At 34.9% G+C, this 19,650-nt stretch overlaps 2 protein-coding genes across 2 annotated transcripts; both read left to right on the top strand.

Annotated features, from left to right (window-relative positions):
• The first annotated feature begins 572 nt into the window (after positions 1-572).
• Positions 573-15,273, top strand: rbl1 (retinoblastoma-like 1 (p107)). Its single transcript, XM_073851571.1, has 22 exons — positions 573-812; positions 3,233-3,366; positions 3,560-3,760; positions 3,841-3,905; positions 4,427-4,555; positions 5,033-5,178; positions 5,293-5,357; positions 5,471-5,657; positions 7,189-7,355; positions 7,465-7,577; positions 7,691-7,794; positions 7,999-8,136; positions 8,260-8,424; positions 8,518-8,653; positions 9,975-10,211; positions 10,296-10,486; positions 10,594-10,770; positions 11,277-11,348; positions 11,578-11,662; positions 12,949-13,082; positions 13,177-13,341; positions 13,576-15,273. The coding sequence occupies exons 1-22, from the start codon at positions 654-656 to the stop codon at positions 13,744-13,746; spliced, it is 3,141 nt and encodes a 1,046-aa protein (XP_073707672.1). The 5' UTR covers positions 573-653; the 3' UTR covers positions 13,747-15,273.
• A 1,032-nt stretch (positions 15,274-16,305) lies between these two features.
• LOC141347708 (uncharacterized) lies at positions 16,306-19,118 on the top strand. Its single transcript, XM_073852677.1, has 2 exons — positions 16,306-16,841; positions 18,756-19,118. The coding sequence occupies exons 1-2, from the start codon at positions 16,346-16,348 to the stop codon at positions 19,115-19,117; spliced, it is 858 nt and encodes a 285-aa protein (XP_073708778.1). The 5' UTR covers positions 16,306-16,345; the 3' UTR covers position 19,118.
• Positions 19,119-19,650: the final 532 nt, after the last annotated feature.

A 19,650-nucleotide genomic window follows, 5' to 3' on the forward strand; every position in this document is an offset into this window, starting at 1 on the left:
GAGTAATGATGCTTAAAAAAAAATCAGATTTAAAATCACAAGAATAAATTACATTTTAAAATATATTTAAACAAAAACAATTATTTTAAATAGTAAAAATATTTCAAAATTTTCCTATACTTTGGATCAAATAAATGCATGTATAAGACTTAAAAAACATTAAAATCTTACTGTTAAAAAACTTTTGACTGGTAGTCTAAATATAATTAGTAATAATTATAATTGAATAGTATACAGTATAAATGTCAAATAATACAAACAAGCAACAAAACGGCATGTTTGTACAATTGCATAGACAATTATCATTAATACATTTGTTTATTCAGCTTTTAAGTCCCGGAATAAAACGGCAGACTTTACTTTAAAGTCGGAGCTAATTATATTGTGTATATATTATCCATATTTTTGCAATGGTTTTGTAAACGCTATGAGGAAGTTTAAATCCTCCATGCTTCCTCGCTGTCGTCTTTGTTGTTGTAATGACGCCATCCACTCCTGTTCTCCCATTGGCTGAGAGGAGCCCGTTTTCGCGCCATTCGCATGTCTCGGCATTGTGGGATAGCATCAGGAGGTCAGCGGCGCTCCGGGTCAACTCCGTGTTTTACCCAAACACCTTTTCTTTGGACATTAACAGATTTCAACGGATTTCAACAATGCGTGGAGATGAAACGGATACGGAGTCCGTTAAATCAGCCGATGGGTCGATTCGGAGTAATTTCGAGGCGCTTTGTCAGGAGCTCAATATGGACGAAGAGACGGCAGCAGAAGCGCTTCAGAACTTCAGGTCCATCTGTAACACCTACACGCTGGAGGTTCGACTTTAATTCATGTTCAAAACAACAACCAAATGACAGGAACAACTGACGATTTTTACATGTTTCAGCTCGTCTGTGTGTTCATACAGATATATAGTCAAAATAGCCAGTACTATTTAGTGAAGCTTCTTTTTCTACAGCAACAAGTACGACTTTCACACTGGTATTTTCTAAAACACCATGGTAAAAGTACCATGATACATATCCAAAATACAATGGTTGTACTGTGGTGTTATGCTAAACGAATTTCAGAGTAATAACACCGTCAGCGTCCAAAGACATCTCAACGTAATGGCATTTAAAACATTTGTATTGGTGTTTTGCTTTTTACAATATTGAGGATTCCCTGATATGTCACATGATGTAAACACAAAGAGAGGATGAGGAAGACATTTAAAGGAAATGCTGGGAAAGATACAGTTTCCACACATTTCTTATTGGTTGTTAGATCTGTCAGATAGACGCCTGTAGGTTAAAGATACTAATTGTGTTCATTTTATTGAAGCTTAACCCTGTAAAAACTGACATGAAATAATCTGATCAGAAAATAATATTTAAAAAAGAAATAATATTTTATTTTCAAAAAGTGTATGCATATGTGTTATGTTCTATAATATTATAACATTCATATAATAATTTATCATATTTGATACACCAGGCTTCCCTGGCTAAGATTAATGTTTTTTTTTTAAGAAGTCTGTTCTCGCCTGCATTTATAAGATCTAAAATACAGCTAAAGGAGTAAAAATGTGAAATATTTATACTATTTAAAATAACTGCTTTCTATTTGAATACATTTTTAAAATGTGATTTATTCCTGTGATCAAAGCTATATTTTCAGCATTGTTACTCTAGTCTTCAGTGTCACATGATCCTTCAGAAATCATTCTAATATGCTTATTTGCTGCTCAAGAAACACTTTTTTTATTATTATTGTCAATATTTAAAACATTTGGGTATATTTTTTCAGGATTCTTTGATGAATAGAAAGATCCAAATATCAGTATTTATCTGAAATAAAAAGATTTTGTAACATTATATGCTATAAGCTTGAATTCAGAAGAGAAATTATCTAAATGAATTTTATTTAGCAAGGATGCTTTAAATTAATCAAAAGTGATGATAAAGACATTTATAACGAAACCTGAAAAAAAATAATACATGTTTTTTTTTAAGCAGCAAATATGAATATTAAAAGGATTTCTGAAGGATCATGCGACTGGGGTAATGATGCTAAAAATTTAGCTGAAAATTCACAGGAATAAATTACATTTTAAAATGTATTCAAATAGAAAGCAGTTTTTAAAACAAAATAGAAAACATATTTCTAAAATTTACAGGTTTTTTTATCAAATAAATGCAGGCTTTGTGAGCAGAAGAAACTTCTTTAAAAAAAAAAAACATTAAAAATCTAAAACTTTTGACTGTTAGTGTATAATAGAACCAGTAACTTTTAGTGGAGAAAGTGGGGAAAATTGTCAGAATTTATAAATAATGTCAGAAAAACCAACATCTGCTAGTAAACTGCCATAAAAATGAGCAAATATTTATAAATATTCTTTTATGTGACCCTGGACCACAAAACCAGTGTTAAGTAGCGGGGGTATATTTGTAGCCAAAAATACATAGTATGGGTAAAAAGGATCGATTTTCCGATATAAATAAATGCAGGCTTGGTGAGCAGAAAAGATTTATTAAAAAAAAAAAATCTTACTGTTCAAAAGCTTTTGACTGGTAGTGTATCAGAGAATATAGTGCTTGTACTCAATTAGGAGAAATAAAATTGTCAATTTTATTCAGAGACCCAAACTCAGCAAAAAATATTTGGAACAGTTGCTGATATGTATATGCCCAGTAGTCTGTAATCTAAATCATTTAGGTCTTTATAACAGAGTAACTGACTACTTAAATAAAATGCTTATGATAATATGTCTTTCAGTAATGTGTCTTATTAAGATGGTATTTAAATGCATAGTTTTATGAGCCAAGCTCTGTAGTTTTTATAGGGGAAAACAAAGCAAAAAAGTACAGTAATCATTGTAAGATCAAATAAACACTCAGAAGCCTTATTGATCATATCTGATACATTTTAACATGATTTATATATAAATAATTTATGGATTATCAAGTAAAACGAAGTTGCTTCAGTCAAGTGGGTATTCACCTTGAATATTACTAGCAATATAAAAGTTGTTATTAGATTTACTTCATAAAAATCATTAGATTTTGCAACAAAAAAGACTTAGAGGTTGTCATTTTTACAACTCAACCAAAATGTCAAAAAAAAAAAGTATAAACTATCAATCTTCCAACAGTCTGGTTATGTTGTTAATTTAGAGGCCTTAATAATGTATTTATCTCGTATGATGCAGTAGTCTGTGTGATATGTGTTAATTTGTTGTTTTTGGTTGTTTCAGGGTGATATCATTCACTGGCTGGCCTGCTCTCTGTATGCTGCCTGTAGGAAGAGCTCCATTCCCACAGTGGGACGGGGTGTGATGGAGGGCAACTGCGTTTCCCTTACAAGGATCCTGCGCTCAGCGAAGCTCAGGTAAGGATCTCAAACAGACGTGGACAGATACCTGCAGAATGGGCATCTTCTCCTGTAATCATTTTAGTTTCAGAGAAAGAGTAAGAAGAGAAACAATGGCAAGAGTGTTTATTTTATGCATTTAAGGATTTTCATTTGTAATGTATGGAGGTGTTTATATGAAGATATAATTGTTATGCTCTCTTTCCTCTAGTTTGATCCAGTTCTTCAGCAAGATGAAGAAATGGTCGGACATGTCGAACCTCTCTCAGGATTTCCGCAGCCGCATAGGTTGCCTGGAGCGCAATTTTGAAGTGTCAACAGTGATTTTTCGTAAATTTGAGCCAATATTTCTGGACATGTTTCAGAATCCTCAGGGCGAACCTCCCCGGATGCCTAGAAGTCGCAAACACCGGTAAATCTGCCTGCCTTTTTCTCTATTCTTAGCTTTCTTTTAAATGAAAATGGTAACAAATATATTTATTTCTTTTGTAGGCGTCTTCCGTGCCACATCAGTGACGTCTTCAAGTTCTGTTGGACTCTCTTTGTGTACACAAAAGGTAATTAGACTGAAAGAAACCTTCCCTGTTTGAACTATAGACTGTCAGTGTAGTTTAGATAAGACTACTTGAACAGTCTGCATCGTAGAATACTATTAACTATGTACAATAAAAAAGCACAGCCATAATGAATGAATAAATGTAAAAGTTCAGCATCAAATAAAAAGTTTGGGGAAAAGTTGCAGATTTGCTGCTCAACAAACATTTCTGATTGCTTTAATGCAAACTATGATACATTTTCAGAGCTCTCAAAAGTTTAAAAAGAGCATTGTTTATTTGATATAGAAACCTTTTGTTACAACATAAATGTCTGTACTGTCAGTTTTGCTTAATGCATCCATGCTGAAGAAAATAGTTCATTTCTTTTTAAGAAATCTGATTGCAAACTTTTGAGCAGTGGTGTATTTTTATGTATAGACATCTCTAATTCTAACTTATTTGGCTAAAAGTTTCTGGTTGACTTATTTTAAGCATTCTAAACACTAAGGTAAACTTATTCCACAATTTCTGCTTCATTTCAGGTAATTTCCGCATGATTGGCGATGACCTGGTCAACTCCTACCATCTCCTGCTCTGCTGTCTGGACCTGGTATTTTGCAACGCTCTCATGTGTTCCAACAGGAAAGATCTCATCAATCAATACTTCAGAGGTAAAATTCCCTTCACCTCGCTGTGAGAGAATCTTTCCTTGATTAATTGTTGATTTTCTGTTTACAAGTCATTATCCTTGAGAAGGCAGACAGAGTTACAAGTGAGTCCATTGATTGCATTAGAGGATTTACAAGGTAGTGCACTGCACTTAGTTTTGAAATATTGACTGAATATGTGAAGTCGTAGTGCGTTTAAAACGCTACAACTTCTAATTAATGACCCTATGAAATGGTTTGAGATTTGTTTTCTTTCCTGTATTACCTGTTGAATCAAAAACTTGGGGAAGGCCACAGAACAACATGGTTATCACAACAGCATGGGTTCAGTCTACTTCATATAATCAGCATTTAGGACTACGGTAGCATACAAATGCCACAATTTAGGAGAGAAACATCATATAATAGCTTGTATTTGTCTTTATTGCTTTGTAAATGCTACATTTATAGTCACCTTATATGTTGCTCACCTCTCTGTAGGAATGCCAAAGGACACAGAAAACTTGGAGGAAATGCCCTCTGTCATTGACAAGCTGTGTGAGCTGCATGATGGGTTGGTGGTGGAGGCCAAAGGCATAAAGGAGCACTACTTCAAACCCTACATAAAGACACTGTTTGAGAAAAGAGTGAGGAACAAGCACACACACTTATACAACCGATCTACACTGCAAGTACAACATGATTGTTTACAGCCTGGTCATGCGTGCTGCATTCTCAAATGATTCCCTTATTTTTCTCAGATATTAAAAGGTGATGCTGATACTCTGATTGAGTTATTGGATACCCCAAATTTCCAAGACAACAAGTAAGCATGTCATCATTTCTGTATATATTTTTTGGCATTTCCAGCAATTTTGCATTGCAGGAATAAGAAATGTTAACATAAAATGAAATGGATATGAATATTTGCCTTTTCAGTAAAGCCATAAATCGTGAGTATGAGGAATATGTGTTGACTGTGGGGGATTTTGATGAGCGAGTGTTTTTGGGAGCCGACGCAGATGAGGAGATCGGCACACCTCGCAAGGCCACAGCTGAGCCTCCATCAGGTCATCTATCCGCCCGCATGCAGGTGGAGAACAATCTTCAGCAGCACTTTGAGAAGGTACTAAAGATTTCTTTCTCTACATTTTTTTTCAGGATTCTTTAATTTAAAGGATTTTTTCACTTCCAGAACAAAAATTTACAGAGAAATTACTCACCCCCTTGTCATCCAAGATGTTCATGTCTTTCTTTCTTCAGTCGTAAAGAAATAGTTTTTTGAAGAAATCTTTCTTCTTATAGTGGACTTCTATGGTACCTGTGAGTTTGAGCTTCTAAAATAGTTTAAACGCAGCTTCAAAGGGCTCTAAACGACCCCAGCCTAGGAAGAAGCGTCTTATTTAGCGATCAGTTTTTAATAAAAAAAAAAAAAGTACAATTTATATACTTTTTAACCTCAAATGCTCATCTTGTCTAGCTCTGTGATGTGCATGCGTGCTCTGTGCCCTTCGGTTCAGTACAGTTAGGGTATGTCCAAAAACTCCCATCTCATTTTCTCCTCCAACTTTGAAATCATCGTACATCACTGTTTTACGTTTTTTTTTTAAGGCCATTTGATCTTTGCACGTTCACTTATGGCGCTTTTCCACTATACAGTACCAGCTCGCCTCGGCTCGACTCGGCTCTGTTTGGTTTTCCACTGTGTAAAAGTTGTACCTGTACCTCTACAATAGTACCTGGTTTGTCATAGCGACGCTGCAGGAAACTGCCGTGACGTTATCTTCTACGCGACACACACCCGCTGTCTGCACCTCCTCGTTTGACCACGGCGTATTCTTCCGAGTTGCCATAATATGTAATGGATTGGATATGTCACGCAAACTCTGGCCAAACTTTTTAAAAATGGTGGGGTTATTCTGGATACTATTGCTGGCGCGTGCAATGATTACGCAGTGAATAGTGACGATTCTCTCTGACCAGTCAGCAGTCTGCTATGTTTTCACGTCACATTTAGTATCGCCTCAGCTCGCCTCAGCTCACTTGGAACCTCGCCGGAGGTGGTACGAAAAAAAGTACCTGGAAGCCGGTACAGGTACAACTTTTACATTGTGGAAAACCAAACAGAGCCGAGTCGAGGCGAGCTGAGGCGAGCTGAGGCGAGCTGGTACTGTGTAGTGGAAAAGCGCCATTAGAAATGTAGAATGATTTTGAAGTTGGAGGAGAAAATGGGATTTTTTTTGACATACTCTAACTGTATTGAACTGGAGTGCACAGAGTACACATGCATATCGTAGAAATAAACAAGACAAGCGATTGAGGTTAAAAGGTATATACATTTTTTTTTTTATACAAATAACTGATAGATAAGACCCCTCTTCCTCAGCTGGGATTGTTTAGAGTCCTTTGAAGCTGCACTAAAACTGCCTTTTGGAAGTTCAAACTCACGGGCACCATAGAACTTCCTGAAATGTTTTCCTCAAAAAACATAATTACTTTACGACTGAAGAAAGAAAAACAAACATACTGGATGACAAGGGGCTGAGTAAATTATCTGTAAATTTTTGTTCTTGAAGTAAAAAAGTCCTTTAATGTATCCTTTAAAAAAGTCTTACTCACCCCAAACTTTTGCCTCATCCTGCTGTGTTTTTGCATAGACACGCTCCCTTGCTCCCTCTACACCTCTAACGGGTCGACGGTATCTGAAGGAGAAAGAGGTGCTGGTCACCCCTGTTTCCTCTGCTACCCAAAGTGTGAGTCGACTGCAGAGCATGGTGTCTGGTCTCCGAAATGCTCCAAGTGATGCTCTGGCCCAAATCTTTAAGTAAGCATCTGGCAAAATCAAACAATGCACAAATAGTTATTTTTGGAAATTAAACATGGTATGCATGTCTATCCAAGAAAGTATAAGTTTTATTTTTATGTTTGTATAGTTCCTGCTCTCGAAATCCCACTGAATCCATTCTGAACCGAGTGAAGACCATGGGAGAGAAGTTTAAACAAGCCTACACCAAACCCACAGATGACCTGCCAGGAGCACATATGGGTCAGATATACTGGACATCTAAAAAAAAAAAAAAAAAAAGATGTTTAACAGAGACAACTGTTATGAAAGCCTCATATTTGATCATGTAAGTAAGTGCAGGTTCTTGTGTGTAGATTTTGCAGAGAATCGTCTGAAGCTGGCGGAGATCTTGTACTTTAAGATCCTGGAGAATATCATGACTCAAGAGATGAAGAGATTACAAGGAAAAGACATGGCAGTAAGTCAGCGTAACTGCTAAACTTGATAAATACGCTAGTAAAAACCATTCACCTCGATGCCAAATAATGTGCATGTATCCCCAACACAAAGAGGAAAATGAATTATTACCAGATGTTATTTTTGTTTTTTATATCTACAGCTTTCTCTTTCTGCTTTTTTGTAAGATTGCAACCTCTTCCTCTTTTCTCCTGATCTCTATCAGGTCTTGTTGGAGCAGGAGGTGCTCCATTGCTCCCTGTTGGCGTGCTGTCTGGAGGTGGTGCTGTTTGCATACAGCTCTCAAAGAACCTTCCCCTGGATACTGGAAGTTTTTCAGATTCCGGCTTTCTACTTTTACAAGGTACAGAACAGTGTACTATTGCATCACAGAGTGAAAAAAAAAAAGAATCAACAAACTGTTAAGTACTTTGAAGAAAACTGTTCTTTTTCAAGTACTAAGGCAATTGTCCATGTGTTTGTGTAGGTGATTGAGGTGTTCATCCGCTCTGAGGAGGGTTTGTCCCGAGACATGGTGAAGCATTTGAACAGTATAGAGGAGCAGGTGCTAGAAAGCAAAGCCTGGACAGGAGACTCTGCTTTGTGGACTGCACTCACCAACGCTAACAATAAAGTCCCCACTGTAGAAGAGGTGCTTAGAAACATGTACTCACAAACCACTTTGTAGGGTAAATGGGTTGTCAAGGATTAAATTACAGATATAACCTGTTTTTATGATCCTTAGGTGAATTTTCCCAGTAACTTTGACACTGGCAACAATGTGGGTGGTCCCACTCACCTTCCACTGGTGGCACTATCCCCCATCATTCATCCCCGCATCAGAGAGGTCCGCACAGGCCTGGGCTCTAGTGCACGCAAAGGTACCACTTGTCTCAGGATGAGGCTGGACTCTGTTAGAGATCCAATGAATGTGTATAATGAAACATTTTAGAGAGCATTTGATCGATTAAAAATAATTAAGAATAACTGTTTATCATTTTTTTTTAAATGCATATAAAATATGACTATTTATTTAATTAGATACAATTTACAATTAGTTGCATTTAGTAGCAATGAGCAGACCATTGTTACAGTATTTATTAATCTTAATAACAGATAGTATTTAATAATATATTGGTACATGTTGAACTTCATATTAGCTGAGATTAATAAATAAAATAAGTAAATATATTAATAAGTTATTCACATGCATATAAACTACCAGTCAATTGAGTCAAAAAAGTGGGATTTTATTTTTTTATTTTTTTATTCTTGTCTGCTCACCAAAACATCATTTATTTGGTCTAAAAGACTGCAAGAGCAGTAATATTGTGAAATATTTTAACTATTTAAAATAATTGCCTCCTTTTGAATATATTTTAAAATATAATTTAGTTCTGTGATTAAAGCTAATTTTCAGCATCATTAATTCAGTCTTCAGTGTCACAAATCTTTAGAACTCATTCTAATATGCTGACTTGCTGTTCAAGAATTTTAAATTATTATTAATGTTTAAAACAGTTTTTTTTTCTGGTTTCTTTGATGAATAGAAAGATCCAAAAATCTTTTTTTGTAACATTATACACTATACCATTCAAAAGCTAGGAAGAAATGATAGAAATTAATACTTTTATTTAGCAAGGATGCTTTAAATTAAAATGATGATAAAGACATTTATAATGTTACAAAATAATTTCTATTTCAGATAAATGTTGTTCTTCTGAACTTTCTATTCATCAAAGAAACCTGAAAAATTCTACTCAGCTGTTTTCAAAATAATACATGTTTTTTAACATCAAATCAGAATATTAGAATGATTTCTGAAGGATCACGTGACTGGAGTAATGATGCTCAAAATTCACCTTTGAAGTCACAGGAATAAATTACTTTTTAAAATATATTCAAATAGAAAAAAGTTATTTTAAATAGTAAAAATATTTCAAAATTGTAATATTTTTGCTGTACTTTAGATATGCAATAAATGCGAATAAATACAGGCTTGGTAAGCAGAAAATACTACTTTATTTTTTTTACAAACCGTAACAATGAGCAATGCAGTAGGAATGTAGAAAAAAGGTAAGATGACATCTCGGAACACTTTTTGTGGCTTGCAGTGTATGAATCTATGTGTCTCTGTCCGTTTGCTTGAATATTGAATAGATGTACTTATGTGGACAATATTTCTCTTCTTTCCTTTTTTAGATGTCCCTCAGTCTCCCATCTCTCTCCACGACCGCTACAGTTCACCTGCAGCTGGCAGTGCCAAGAGACGCTTGTTTGGTGACGATCCTCCACCACAGTCCCCAGTGAAAAGAATCTCAGTCACTCCCATCAAAATCATTCCCAGTGCCATGGATAACAACCAGAACACTACTGCCACAACAACTCTCCTCTCCATGGCGACCGCAAATGGCCAGCATCTCACCATTCCACTGCCAGGTATACCAAATTTGTCTGTTCCTTTTCTTGTTTTTCCATTTTATTTGACAAATTTTGTTGACATGATGGTTCCTCATCCTTTAGTGGTAAAGAACGATTCAGGCGGCATTACGGTCATCCAGCTTCAGACCAATGAGATGAACCCCCTCACCGCTCAAGTCTTACTGACCGCCTCCCCCAGCCGAGCCACAGCACCACCCGCCAGCTCCGACACACAGCCGCCGACCGTCAACAAACCCCGCCGTACAGGATCTCTCGCCCTCTTCTTCAGGAAGGTGAGGAAATGTCTGCTGATTTCCACCATATGGGGTTTTTCACATCTGCTCTTGAATGAAGATCTTCGTTATCTGAATTGCACATATTCCGTTGGTTTTCTTTTCAGGTGTATCACCTAGCCAGTGTGCGTCTGCGAGACCTGTGTCTGAAGCTGGATATCTCATCAGAGCTGCGAGGGAAGATCTGGACGTGTTTTGAACACTCTCTGCTGCACTGCACTGACCTGATGAAGGACAGACACCTGGACCAGATGCTGCTCTGTGCCGTCTACATTATATCAAAGGTACTTCTTTTGCAGTTAAGGTACAGCAGTTGACTAAAACTAATGAACTACACTAATGTTCAAAGTTTGGTGTCTGTAATGTTTTTCAAAGACGTTTCTTTCTCACCAAGACTGCATTTGTTTTAATTAAAAATACATAAGTATTGTAAAATATCATTGCAATTTAATATAACTGTTTTCTATTTGAATACATTTTCAAATGTAATGGATTCCTGACACAAAGCTGAATTTTCAGCATCATTACTCCAGTCTTCAGTGTTGAATGATCCTTCAGAAATTATTCTGATATTCTTTTGAACAGGACGTTCAAAAGAAAGAAAATAATTTATTTATTTGAAACAAGTCTTTTATACTATTTCTTAACTTTTTTTTTTTTTATCAAATTAGTGCACCCTTGCTGAATAAAATATCTTGTGTATTACTGAAGAATAAGCTAAAAACAATAATCTGTTAAAAATATAACTTTTTCATTTAAATTTTCTTTATTTTGCTTGCTTTTTCTGCAGATCACAAAAGAAGAGCACACTTTTCAGGACATCATGAAATGCTACAGAACCCAACCTCAGGCCCACAGTCATGTGAGTTTCAACAGTTTTGGTCCTTCCATACCTGCTACTAACTGCTACAGTTTTATATTTATTTTGTTTCTATGCTTAATGTGGAAATTTCATCTGAAAAGGGTAAACAATGGCTTCTTGCCCCTGCTTCCTAATGTCAAAAACATTGGAATTTGAGCTGTGATGAGAGCACATATGAGACTTTGATGCATCAGCTTCCACAACATCTTGTTTGTATTTGTGTTTGTAGGTGTACCGCAGTGTTTTACTGAAGAGGCGTCCCAGAGAGCAGCAGACGGATGAGAACATGGAAGTGGATCCGCCAGCAGACCAGTGTAAGGATGATGTGGACAAAGTCCTAAATGTCTCTTTGTTTTTTGTTTTTTTGTTTAAAGCACAGTGAAGACTGGAGTAATGGCTGTTGAAAATTCAGCTTTAGCATCACATGACAATTTAAAATGTATAAAAAGAAAACTCTCATCATAAATTAAAATTTTATGCAGGCTTTGTGCAAAAGAGACTTCTTTCAAAACATAATGTTACCGATCTCAAAATTTTGAATGGGGATGTGTATCTGCAAAATCTTCTAAATTATTTGACCAAAAATAAGAGTTATTTATAAAAGTGACCCTGTTCAAAAATGTAGATTCGTAATACTGTATTGTTGCCTGATTGATCCACAGCTGTTTTTTTTTTGTTTGTTTGTTTAGTGATATTTGTTCATGAGTCCCTTGTTTGTCCTGAACAGTTAAACTGCCGGCTGTTCTTCAGAAAAATTGGTTTAGTCTTTGGTTTTTCAGTATTTTTGTATATTTGAACCTTTTCCAACAGTGACTGTATGATTTTGAGATCCATTTTTTTCTCACTGAGGACAACTGAGGGACTCATATGCAGCTATTACAGAAGGTTCAAACGCTCACTGATGCTCCAGAAGGAGAAACAATGCATTAAGAGCCAAGGGTGTAAACTTTTGAACAGAATGAAGATGTGTACATTTAGCTTATTTTGCCTAAATATCATATTTTGTTCATTTACTACTGCCCTTCAGAAGCTGCAGGAAATACTTACACGTTCCCCAGAAGACAAAATAAGTTAAATTTACCCTGATCTTCAAATTTTCTTAATGCATTGTTTTTCTTTCTGAAGCATCAGTGAGCGTTTGAACCTTCTGTAATAGTTGCATATGAGTCCTTCAGTTGTCCTCGGTGTCAAAAGATGGATCTCAAAATCATTCTGTCATTGTTGGAAAGGGTTCAAATACACAAAAATACTGAAAAACCAAAGAAATTGTGGGACCTGAAGGATTTTTCTGAAGAACAGCAGGCAGTTTAACTGTTCAGGACAAACAAAGGACTTATGAACATCACAAAAAAAAACACAGCTGTGGATCATTGAGGTAACAACACAGTATTAAGAATCAAGTGTATGTAAACTTTTAAACTTTATTTTCACTTGTGGACTGTGTAAACGTCTTACGTGAAATATTTTATTCCGGTCAGTACTTAATAAAACATAACATCCTTTTTTTTAGCAAAATAATTAACATTTTGCAGATTCTGCAAGGCGTATGTAAACATTTGACCTCAACAGTATATTTTGATTTATTTGTTCGTGTTCACAGCCAATGAGAGGACAGAACAGGCTGACAGCGAATCGGAAGAAAGAGGAGACCTCATCCAGTTCTACAACTCTGTTTATGTACTAAAGATGAAATCATTCGCTCTCAAATATGCACTTTCTACGCTTGATAACAAGGTTGGTGTATTGCTTTACTTTATTTGAAAAAGGTCTTTTAATAACTTGATTTGGTATCAAGTATTTAACTCTTTCTCTCTGTTTTTCTATAAAGATGGAGGCTCCTCCATTATCTCCGTTCCCATCAGTTCGCGCTCAGCCTCTCTCTCCTCGCCGTGTATCTCAGAGACACTCTATCTTTGTCTCTCCTCATAAAAATGGCCCATGTCTCACTCCCAGTACGGCCTACACATACAAGTTCACTGGCAGCCCATCAAAGGTTAGTCAATCTACAGAATGTCACAGCAAGCATCACCAGTAATATTACTAATACATAATGCAGCTGGATATAATTAAAGTCAATATAACTGATTAGTACAAATTTATTAAATTAACAATGCAGTTTTCATGTCAGATTTTTTCCTATTTGAACACTCCAACTGTAATGTAGATTGCAAGTGGGTTTTTCCAGTTCTGAGGATCTAAAAGCCTTCTGCTTCTTGTTTTTCTTCAGGAGCTGAGTGACATAAACCAGATGATCCGTCAGGGTGGGGTGAGCAAGAAGCGGGCGTTCACCATGGAAGGCGACGAGACCGAGTCTCCATCTAAATGCCTGCGGCAAGAAAGCGACGACGTGCTGCTCAAACGCCTGCAGGATGTGGTCAGTGAGAGAGCGAGTCTCTGAGCTTTGAGGACGCCTAGTCTTTCAGACCCAATATAAAGCCAAAAACTCTTCCTGTGTGCTGCTCAACAAATCCAGGATGTAGAGAGAGAAGCGACAACAATCAGTCTCTTATCTGTTCAGAATCGAGCACATCAATTATGTCACAGAACAAAAGCAAAGCCAAAAACCATCACGCGTTATTACGTTACTTGTTTTCTAACACCAGGATTTCAGAATATCAGGGAGATTGGTATAAACGTAATCAATTTATACTGAATCAAGGAATCACGTATCATGTTTTTTCATGATGCACATCATGCTTTCTTTATGAATCATTTGTTATTACAGAGATATTCTGTAGCTGTTGTTTTTTTCAATCAAGTGTCATGTGACCATCATTTTCGCAGTAGAATCTCCCAATTTTTATTTCAAACAATTTTTTAATTTTACTGGGCAAATTTAATCTTTGTAATTTCTTATTTTGTCTGTTTTTGGTCAACCTGCCAACGGTCGTATCAAAGTTTTGCATCCATCCTGTAATCCTCTGTGCAGCTTTATGTTCAGATGTGTGGTATCTACACTTCTCAATTATGTAATATTTCTCTTACGAGGTTTGTGTATTTTCTCAGAACAGGGTTCTGTTTTCTGAAATGGTCATGTTTACAGTGCATTTAACATTTTAGATGTTACCTTTGTGAATAACTTGTTCAACACTGTTTAACAGTGATGCAATTGTATTAACTGGTTCTGCTCATGCTATTTTAGTAACATTTATTGGTCACATGCTCAATGGAGAGAAAGTGAAATGTATTTTCTTCAAATCGTGTGATCTGTATTTCCCAGTATTGTCGGTTAATTTGGGTTTGAAATTTTATTCTGTTTTCCATTCTAGTTTATTTTATCCATTATGTTAATTTCCGTTCATCGAACTCAATCTCTGATGTCCAATACTGATCTCTTGTGCAGTTGGTGTTTTGTATTATAGCTCTGGAATATTCTTTGTAATATTTCTTGTATGTTTGTTTATACAAACTCTCTATTTTAAGCTTAGAAATAATTCTCTCCATTGTAAGTTTTTCCACAAAAACATTTGTACTTTTTTCAGTGACTGTTTGTAATTTAGCTTTATTGTAACTGTTGGTTTGACCAATCAGCTGTTGGTCTGTTCTACAGTCAGTGCCTTAGTGTGTACATAACAATAAAATGTTTTATCAATTCTCAAAGATTTTTTTTTCTTTATTAGGACTTGTTAGGACACTGTGCTTGCATCAAAATATGTGACACCATTTCTGGGCTTATTTCTCCAGATCTGATCTAAAATGTAGGATATTTGTCTTCTGGAGGAATCAGTTCCAACTTGGAATAGAAAGTTGACTATTGAATGTTTTAATTGCTCAATTATGTGCAATTTCTGCGTAATGACCCTGAGATAGGATATCCTTTAATGTGTATATATATTGACCACCAAAGCTCATTTTAATACTTTTATTGAATAGCTTTGGTCTTAATTTTGTTACTGAAATATACGCTGTTTTTGAACAGTATTTTTTTTTTCAATGTTTTCTACTTAAAGTCTTTTCTGCTCACCAAGCCTGTATTTATTTGATTCAAAATACAGCAGAAAGGGTAAAATTGTGAAATAGTTTTACTATTTAAAACAACAGTTTTCTATTGAAATATATTTTAAAATGTAATTTATTCCTTTGATTTCAAAGCTGAATTTTTTGCATCATTACTCTAGTCTTCAGAGTCACATGATCCTTCAGAAATATTTTTAATATGCTGATTTGCTGTTCAATAAACGTTTTTTATTATTATCAATATTGAAAACAGTTAAGTAAATTTTCTTCAGGATTCTTTGATGAATAAAAAAATTCAAAGACATTCATTTGAAATAAAAAGCTTGTAACATACACAATACCATTTTGGGGGGAAATTAATTTATAGAAATTAGTACTTTTATTTAGCAAGAATGCTTTAAATTGGTCAGAAGTGATGATGAAGACAATTATAATTTTACAAAAGATTTCTATTTCAGATAAATGCTGTTCTTCTGAACTTAATATTCGTCAAAAAAAATTGAAAAAATTCTACTCAGCTGTTTTCAACTTTCAACAGAATTTTAAAACGAATTTAAAAAGGATCATGTGACACTGAAGAGGAGTTATGATGCAAAAATTCAGCTTTGAAATCGCAGGAATAAATTACATTTTAAAATATATTTAAATAGAAAACAGTTCATTTAAATAGTAAAACATTTCTAAATGTTACTGTTTTTTGCTGTACGTTGGATCAAATAAATGCAGGCTTGGTGAGCAGAAGAGGCTTTTTTAAAAAACAAAATAAATCTTACTGTTCAAAAACTTTTGACTGGTAGCGTATCTATTAGCTTCTAATTCAAAATCAATATAAAAACATAACTGTCTAAAAACTGCCACTTATTATTAAAAAATGAACATCTTGTGTCATATGAAGTATCAAGACGCATTGACGCTAGAGGGCTGCCACGGCCCGCGAGTCTAAGCCAATCACAAAGTTCAGAACAACTGACGCACATACGTCATGCACTTGTAGGCCTACGTGACGCGCGGAGTCGAGAACCAACTGCTGTTTTGTGTAAATGAGCGCTTTACGTGATTTCGCAAGATTTCCACGCCGCGAAATGTATGAGGAAATGTCAGTAGAACGAAACTGGACGGACACCGAGACGAGGGCGCTGCTGTACATCCGACAAGACGAAGAAATCAGCAGGCAAATCAGCGGAACGGTTCGCGACTCTCTTATTTACGCTGAGATATCAAGGCTCCTCAGGGCGCAAGGGATCCACAGAACCAAGCGGCAGGTCACCACCAAATTGAAAACACTCAAGCAGAAGTTCCTGAAAATACACGAGCATCACAAAAGCAACGGGCACGGCAGGGTGTACTGGAATTACTATGATCTTTGCAAGTCCATCTGGGGCAGCAACCGCCCCACAGATGCTTTGACACTTCATAATAACGTCAAACTCGAAGAGCCCCAGAGTACATCCATCGAGGATGCGCGAAATGAAAGCAGATCCACTGACATTGAGGTGTCAATCAGTCACGACGAGGAGACGGATGACATGACAGACGGTGCGTTAAAATAGCAGTGTGTCAAATGGAATGATAGTGTGCTGTTTTATGGTCACATGACTCTTCACTTGCATCTTTAAGGCGAGACACTGCAGGTGAATAGGGTAAAAAAAATTAACTAATAGTTATCACCTTACTTACCCAGTTGATTGATTACATTGATAACTGCAAACGTTTTTTGTATTACAAGTTTTCTAAAATGTTACATTTATATATGCAAATGAGGCATTATTTAATGAATTATGCGCTCATTTGCATACATTTCTAGCACAAAAATCTAGCAGTGTTTAAAAAGGTTTTTTCAGATGGGATTTTGGCCAACTCATTTCGTCACAACATAAGAGAAAACTTAGAACAGACAGGAAACACTATATTTTTTAGCATTTTTTGAGGAATAAAATGTATAAAATCAAGCAAATTATATATGAACAAATCCCTCTGTTAAAATCTTCAGGATATAGACAGGAATACAAAATGTTAAGTTTGGAAGTGTGTGTAAATGCTACTGAAGTGGAGATTTATGCTTTGGTGTATGAGACAAAACTCATTTGGCCTTTAAAAATGTGGTTTGCACTGCAAAAAGTGCTTTTCTAGCTTAGATTTTTTTTGTCTTGTTTCCAGCCAAAATATCTAAAAATTCTTAAATCAAGAAGGATTTTCTAGACGAGTAAAAATGATTGTCTTGTTTTCAGAAAAAAAAAGTCAAAATTAAGTGCATTTTTGCTTGAAACAAGCAAAGTAGTCTGCCAATAGGGTAAGAAAAATAATCTTGTTTTCTGTTTGAAATAAAAAAAAAAATTTCTTACCCCATTGGCAGATTATTTTGCTTGTTATATACACACAGTACACACACATATAGTATGTAATCATAAACGTTTATTTTGGATGCGATTAATCGTGATTATCGACAGCCCTAATAAATAACTGAAATGTTTCATATAAATGCTGATCTTTGGATCTTTTTATTCATCAACAAATCCTAAAAAAAATGAACTCAACTTTTTAAAATATTGATAACAATAATAATAATAAATGTTTCTTAAACAGCAAATTAAACAGAATGATTTCAGAAGAATCGTGTGACACTGAAGACTGGAGTAATGATGCTGAAAATATAGCTTTGATCACAGAAATAAATTACATTTTAAATCTATTCAAATAAGAAGCAGTTATTTTAAATAGTAAAGATATTTCACAATATTATTGCTTTTGCTGTATTTTGGATAAATAGCAGGCTCGAAGAAAATTATTTTAAAAAACATTATCTTTTGACTGGTTGTGTAAATGGAAAAAAAGGCCTGATTTGCATGTTAACTTATTTTGTATGCAATAATTTTGATTTACATTTACAACAAATCAAGTCAAGGGAGGCTGTTTCAAATTCAGTATAAGCTTAATACTTAAAACTTTAAACTGCATGCACAGTATGCACATTGTTTTTAAAATAGTTTTTATTTAGTGTTACTAATGTAAATAGTATTTAGTATGCTTCCTTAAAATGTTATAATAAAATAACATAATTAAATTTTTTTTTAAATTAACATTTATTTTCAAATCTGTAAATTAATTAAAAAGATCTCATTCAAAATCATTAATTTGTGTTTTTGTTTATGCTTTGTAGCTTAAAATGGGACAAAGGTTTCCCAAACTAGGGTTCATGAGTTGATACTAGTGATTAATTAAATCATAAAAATTTCTAATTAAAAATAAATAAAACATTAAAAAAGGAAAATACTTAGCATTATTTTTTACATTTATTAAAATTCATGTGACCATTAAATGTGTTTTGAAATATTGTTGAATTATTGAAATATTAATTCAAAGAGGGTAATTCAATAAAAAAAATAGTTGGGAAAAAATGTACCTGAACTTGAATGATGTGTATAATTGACTATCATGTGTTCATATTTTTAGTTGTTGCTACACCCGTGAGGAAGAAGGCCAAAAAACATCCAATTACTGACTCTGTGAGAGATCCAGACCCTCTCCACGTGCAGAACCAGAGGGAGTATGAGGAACGCTTGAGGAGGGAAGCCAGAGAGGAGCAGAAAGAGGAACGTGCGAGTCTGATGGCCATGTGGAAGGAGATGATGGAGTTTCAAGGGAACCTCTTAAAGGAGTTTATTCACCGCCCATCTCTGCCTTCACATCCATCTTATCACAGACATGCTCTTCACAACCAAGGACGCTCTAGTTTTCCAAGCACTAGCTACATGGCACTGTACGGCTCTCCAGGGTATGAGCACAGATCTCTGATGACCTGTTGTGTTTCTTAGTTCCATTTCTAATCATTAAGTCACGCCCAACTCAGCATGATAATGTAGTATTATATTATTAACAACCATATTAGTATATGCATTTTTAAGTAGGTTTAATTTCGTATTTAAAATAATTTTTTTAAATGTTTTTTTTTTAAGCAATCTTGTTATTTGCTTTAGGTCATTTGTATTAATTTTCGTATGTTATAATTTATATATATATATATATATACAGTAGTCAACATTCGAAGTGGATCAAAACCTTTCATCAAATTTGTCCTAAAACCAAAAAGAATACCCATTCTTATCTTAGGACAACTTTTGATTAACTTTTTTGATCCACTTCGAATGTTGACTACTGTATATATATATATATATATATATATATATATATATATATATATATATATATATATATATATATATACGTATATGCATATGTGTGTGTGTGTGTATATATATATATATATATATATATATGTGACCCTGGAGCACAAAACCAGTCTTAAGTCGCTGGGGTATATTTGTAGCAATAGCCAAAAATACATTGC

Source organism: Garra rufa, chromosome 12 (assembly GCF_049309525.1).
Source record: "Garra rufa chromosome 12, GarRuf1.0, whole genome shotgun sequence".
NCBI lineage: Eukaryota > Metazoa > Chordata > Actinopteri > Cypriniformes > Cyprinidae > Garra > Garra rufa.

Excerpts from the sequence above, each read along its gene's own strand:
- rbl1 (XM_073851571.1), top strand. The coding sequence starts at position 654 with ATGCGTGGAGATGAAACGGATACGGAGTCCGTTAAATCAGCCGATGGG. Across the intron at positions 3,761-3,840 it reads CCTAGAAGTCGCAAACACCG|GCGTCTTCCGTGCCACATCA; the intron begins GTAAATCTGCCT and ends TTTCTTTTGTAG. Across the intron at positions 3,906-4,426 it reads TCTCTTTGTGTACACAAAAG|GTAATTTCCGCATGATTGGC; the intron begins GTAATTAGACTG and ends GCTTCATTTCAG.
- LOC141347708 (XM_073852677.1), top strand. The coding sequence starts at position 16,346 with ATGAGCGCTTTACGTGATTTCGCAAGATTTCCACGCCGCGAAATGTAT. Across the intron at positions 16,842-18,755 it reads GACGGATGACATGACAGACG|TTGTTGCTACACCCGTGAGG; the intron begins GTGCGTTAAAAT and ends TCATATTTTTAG.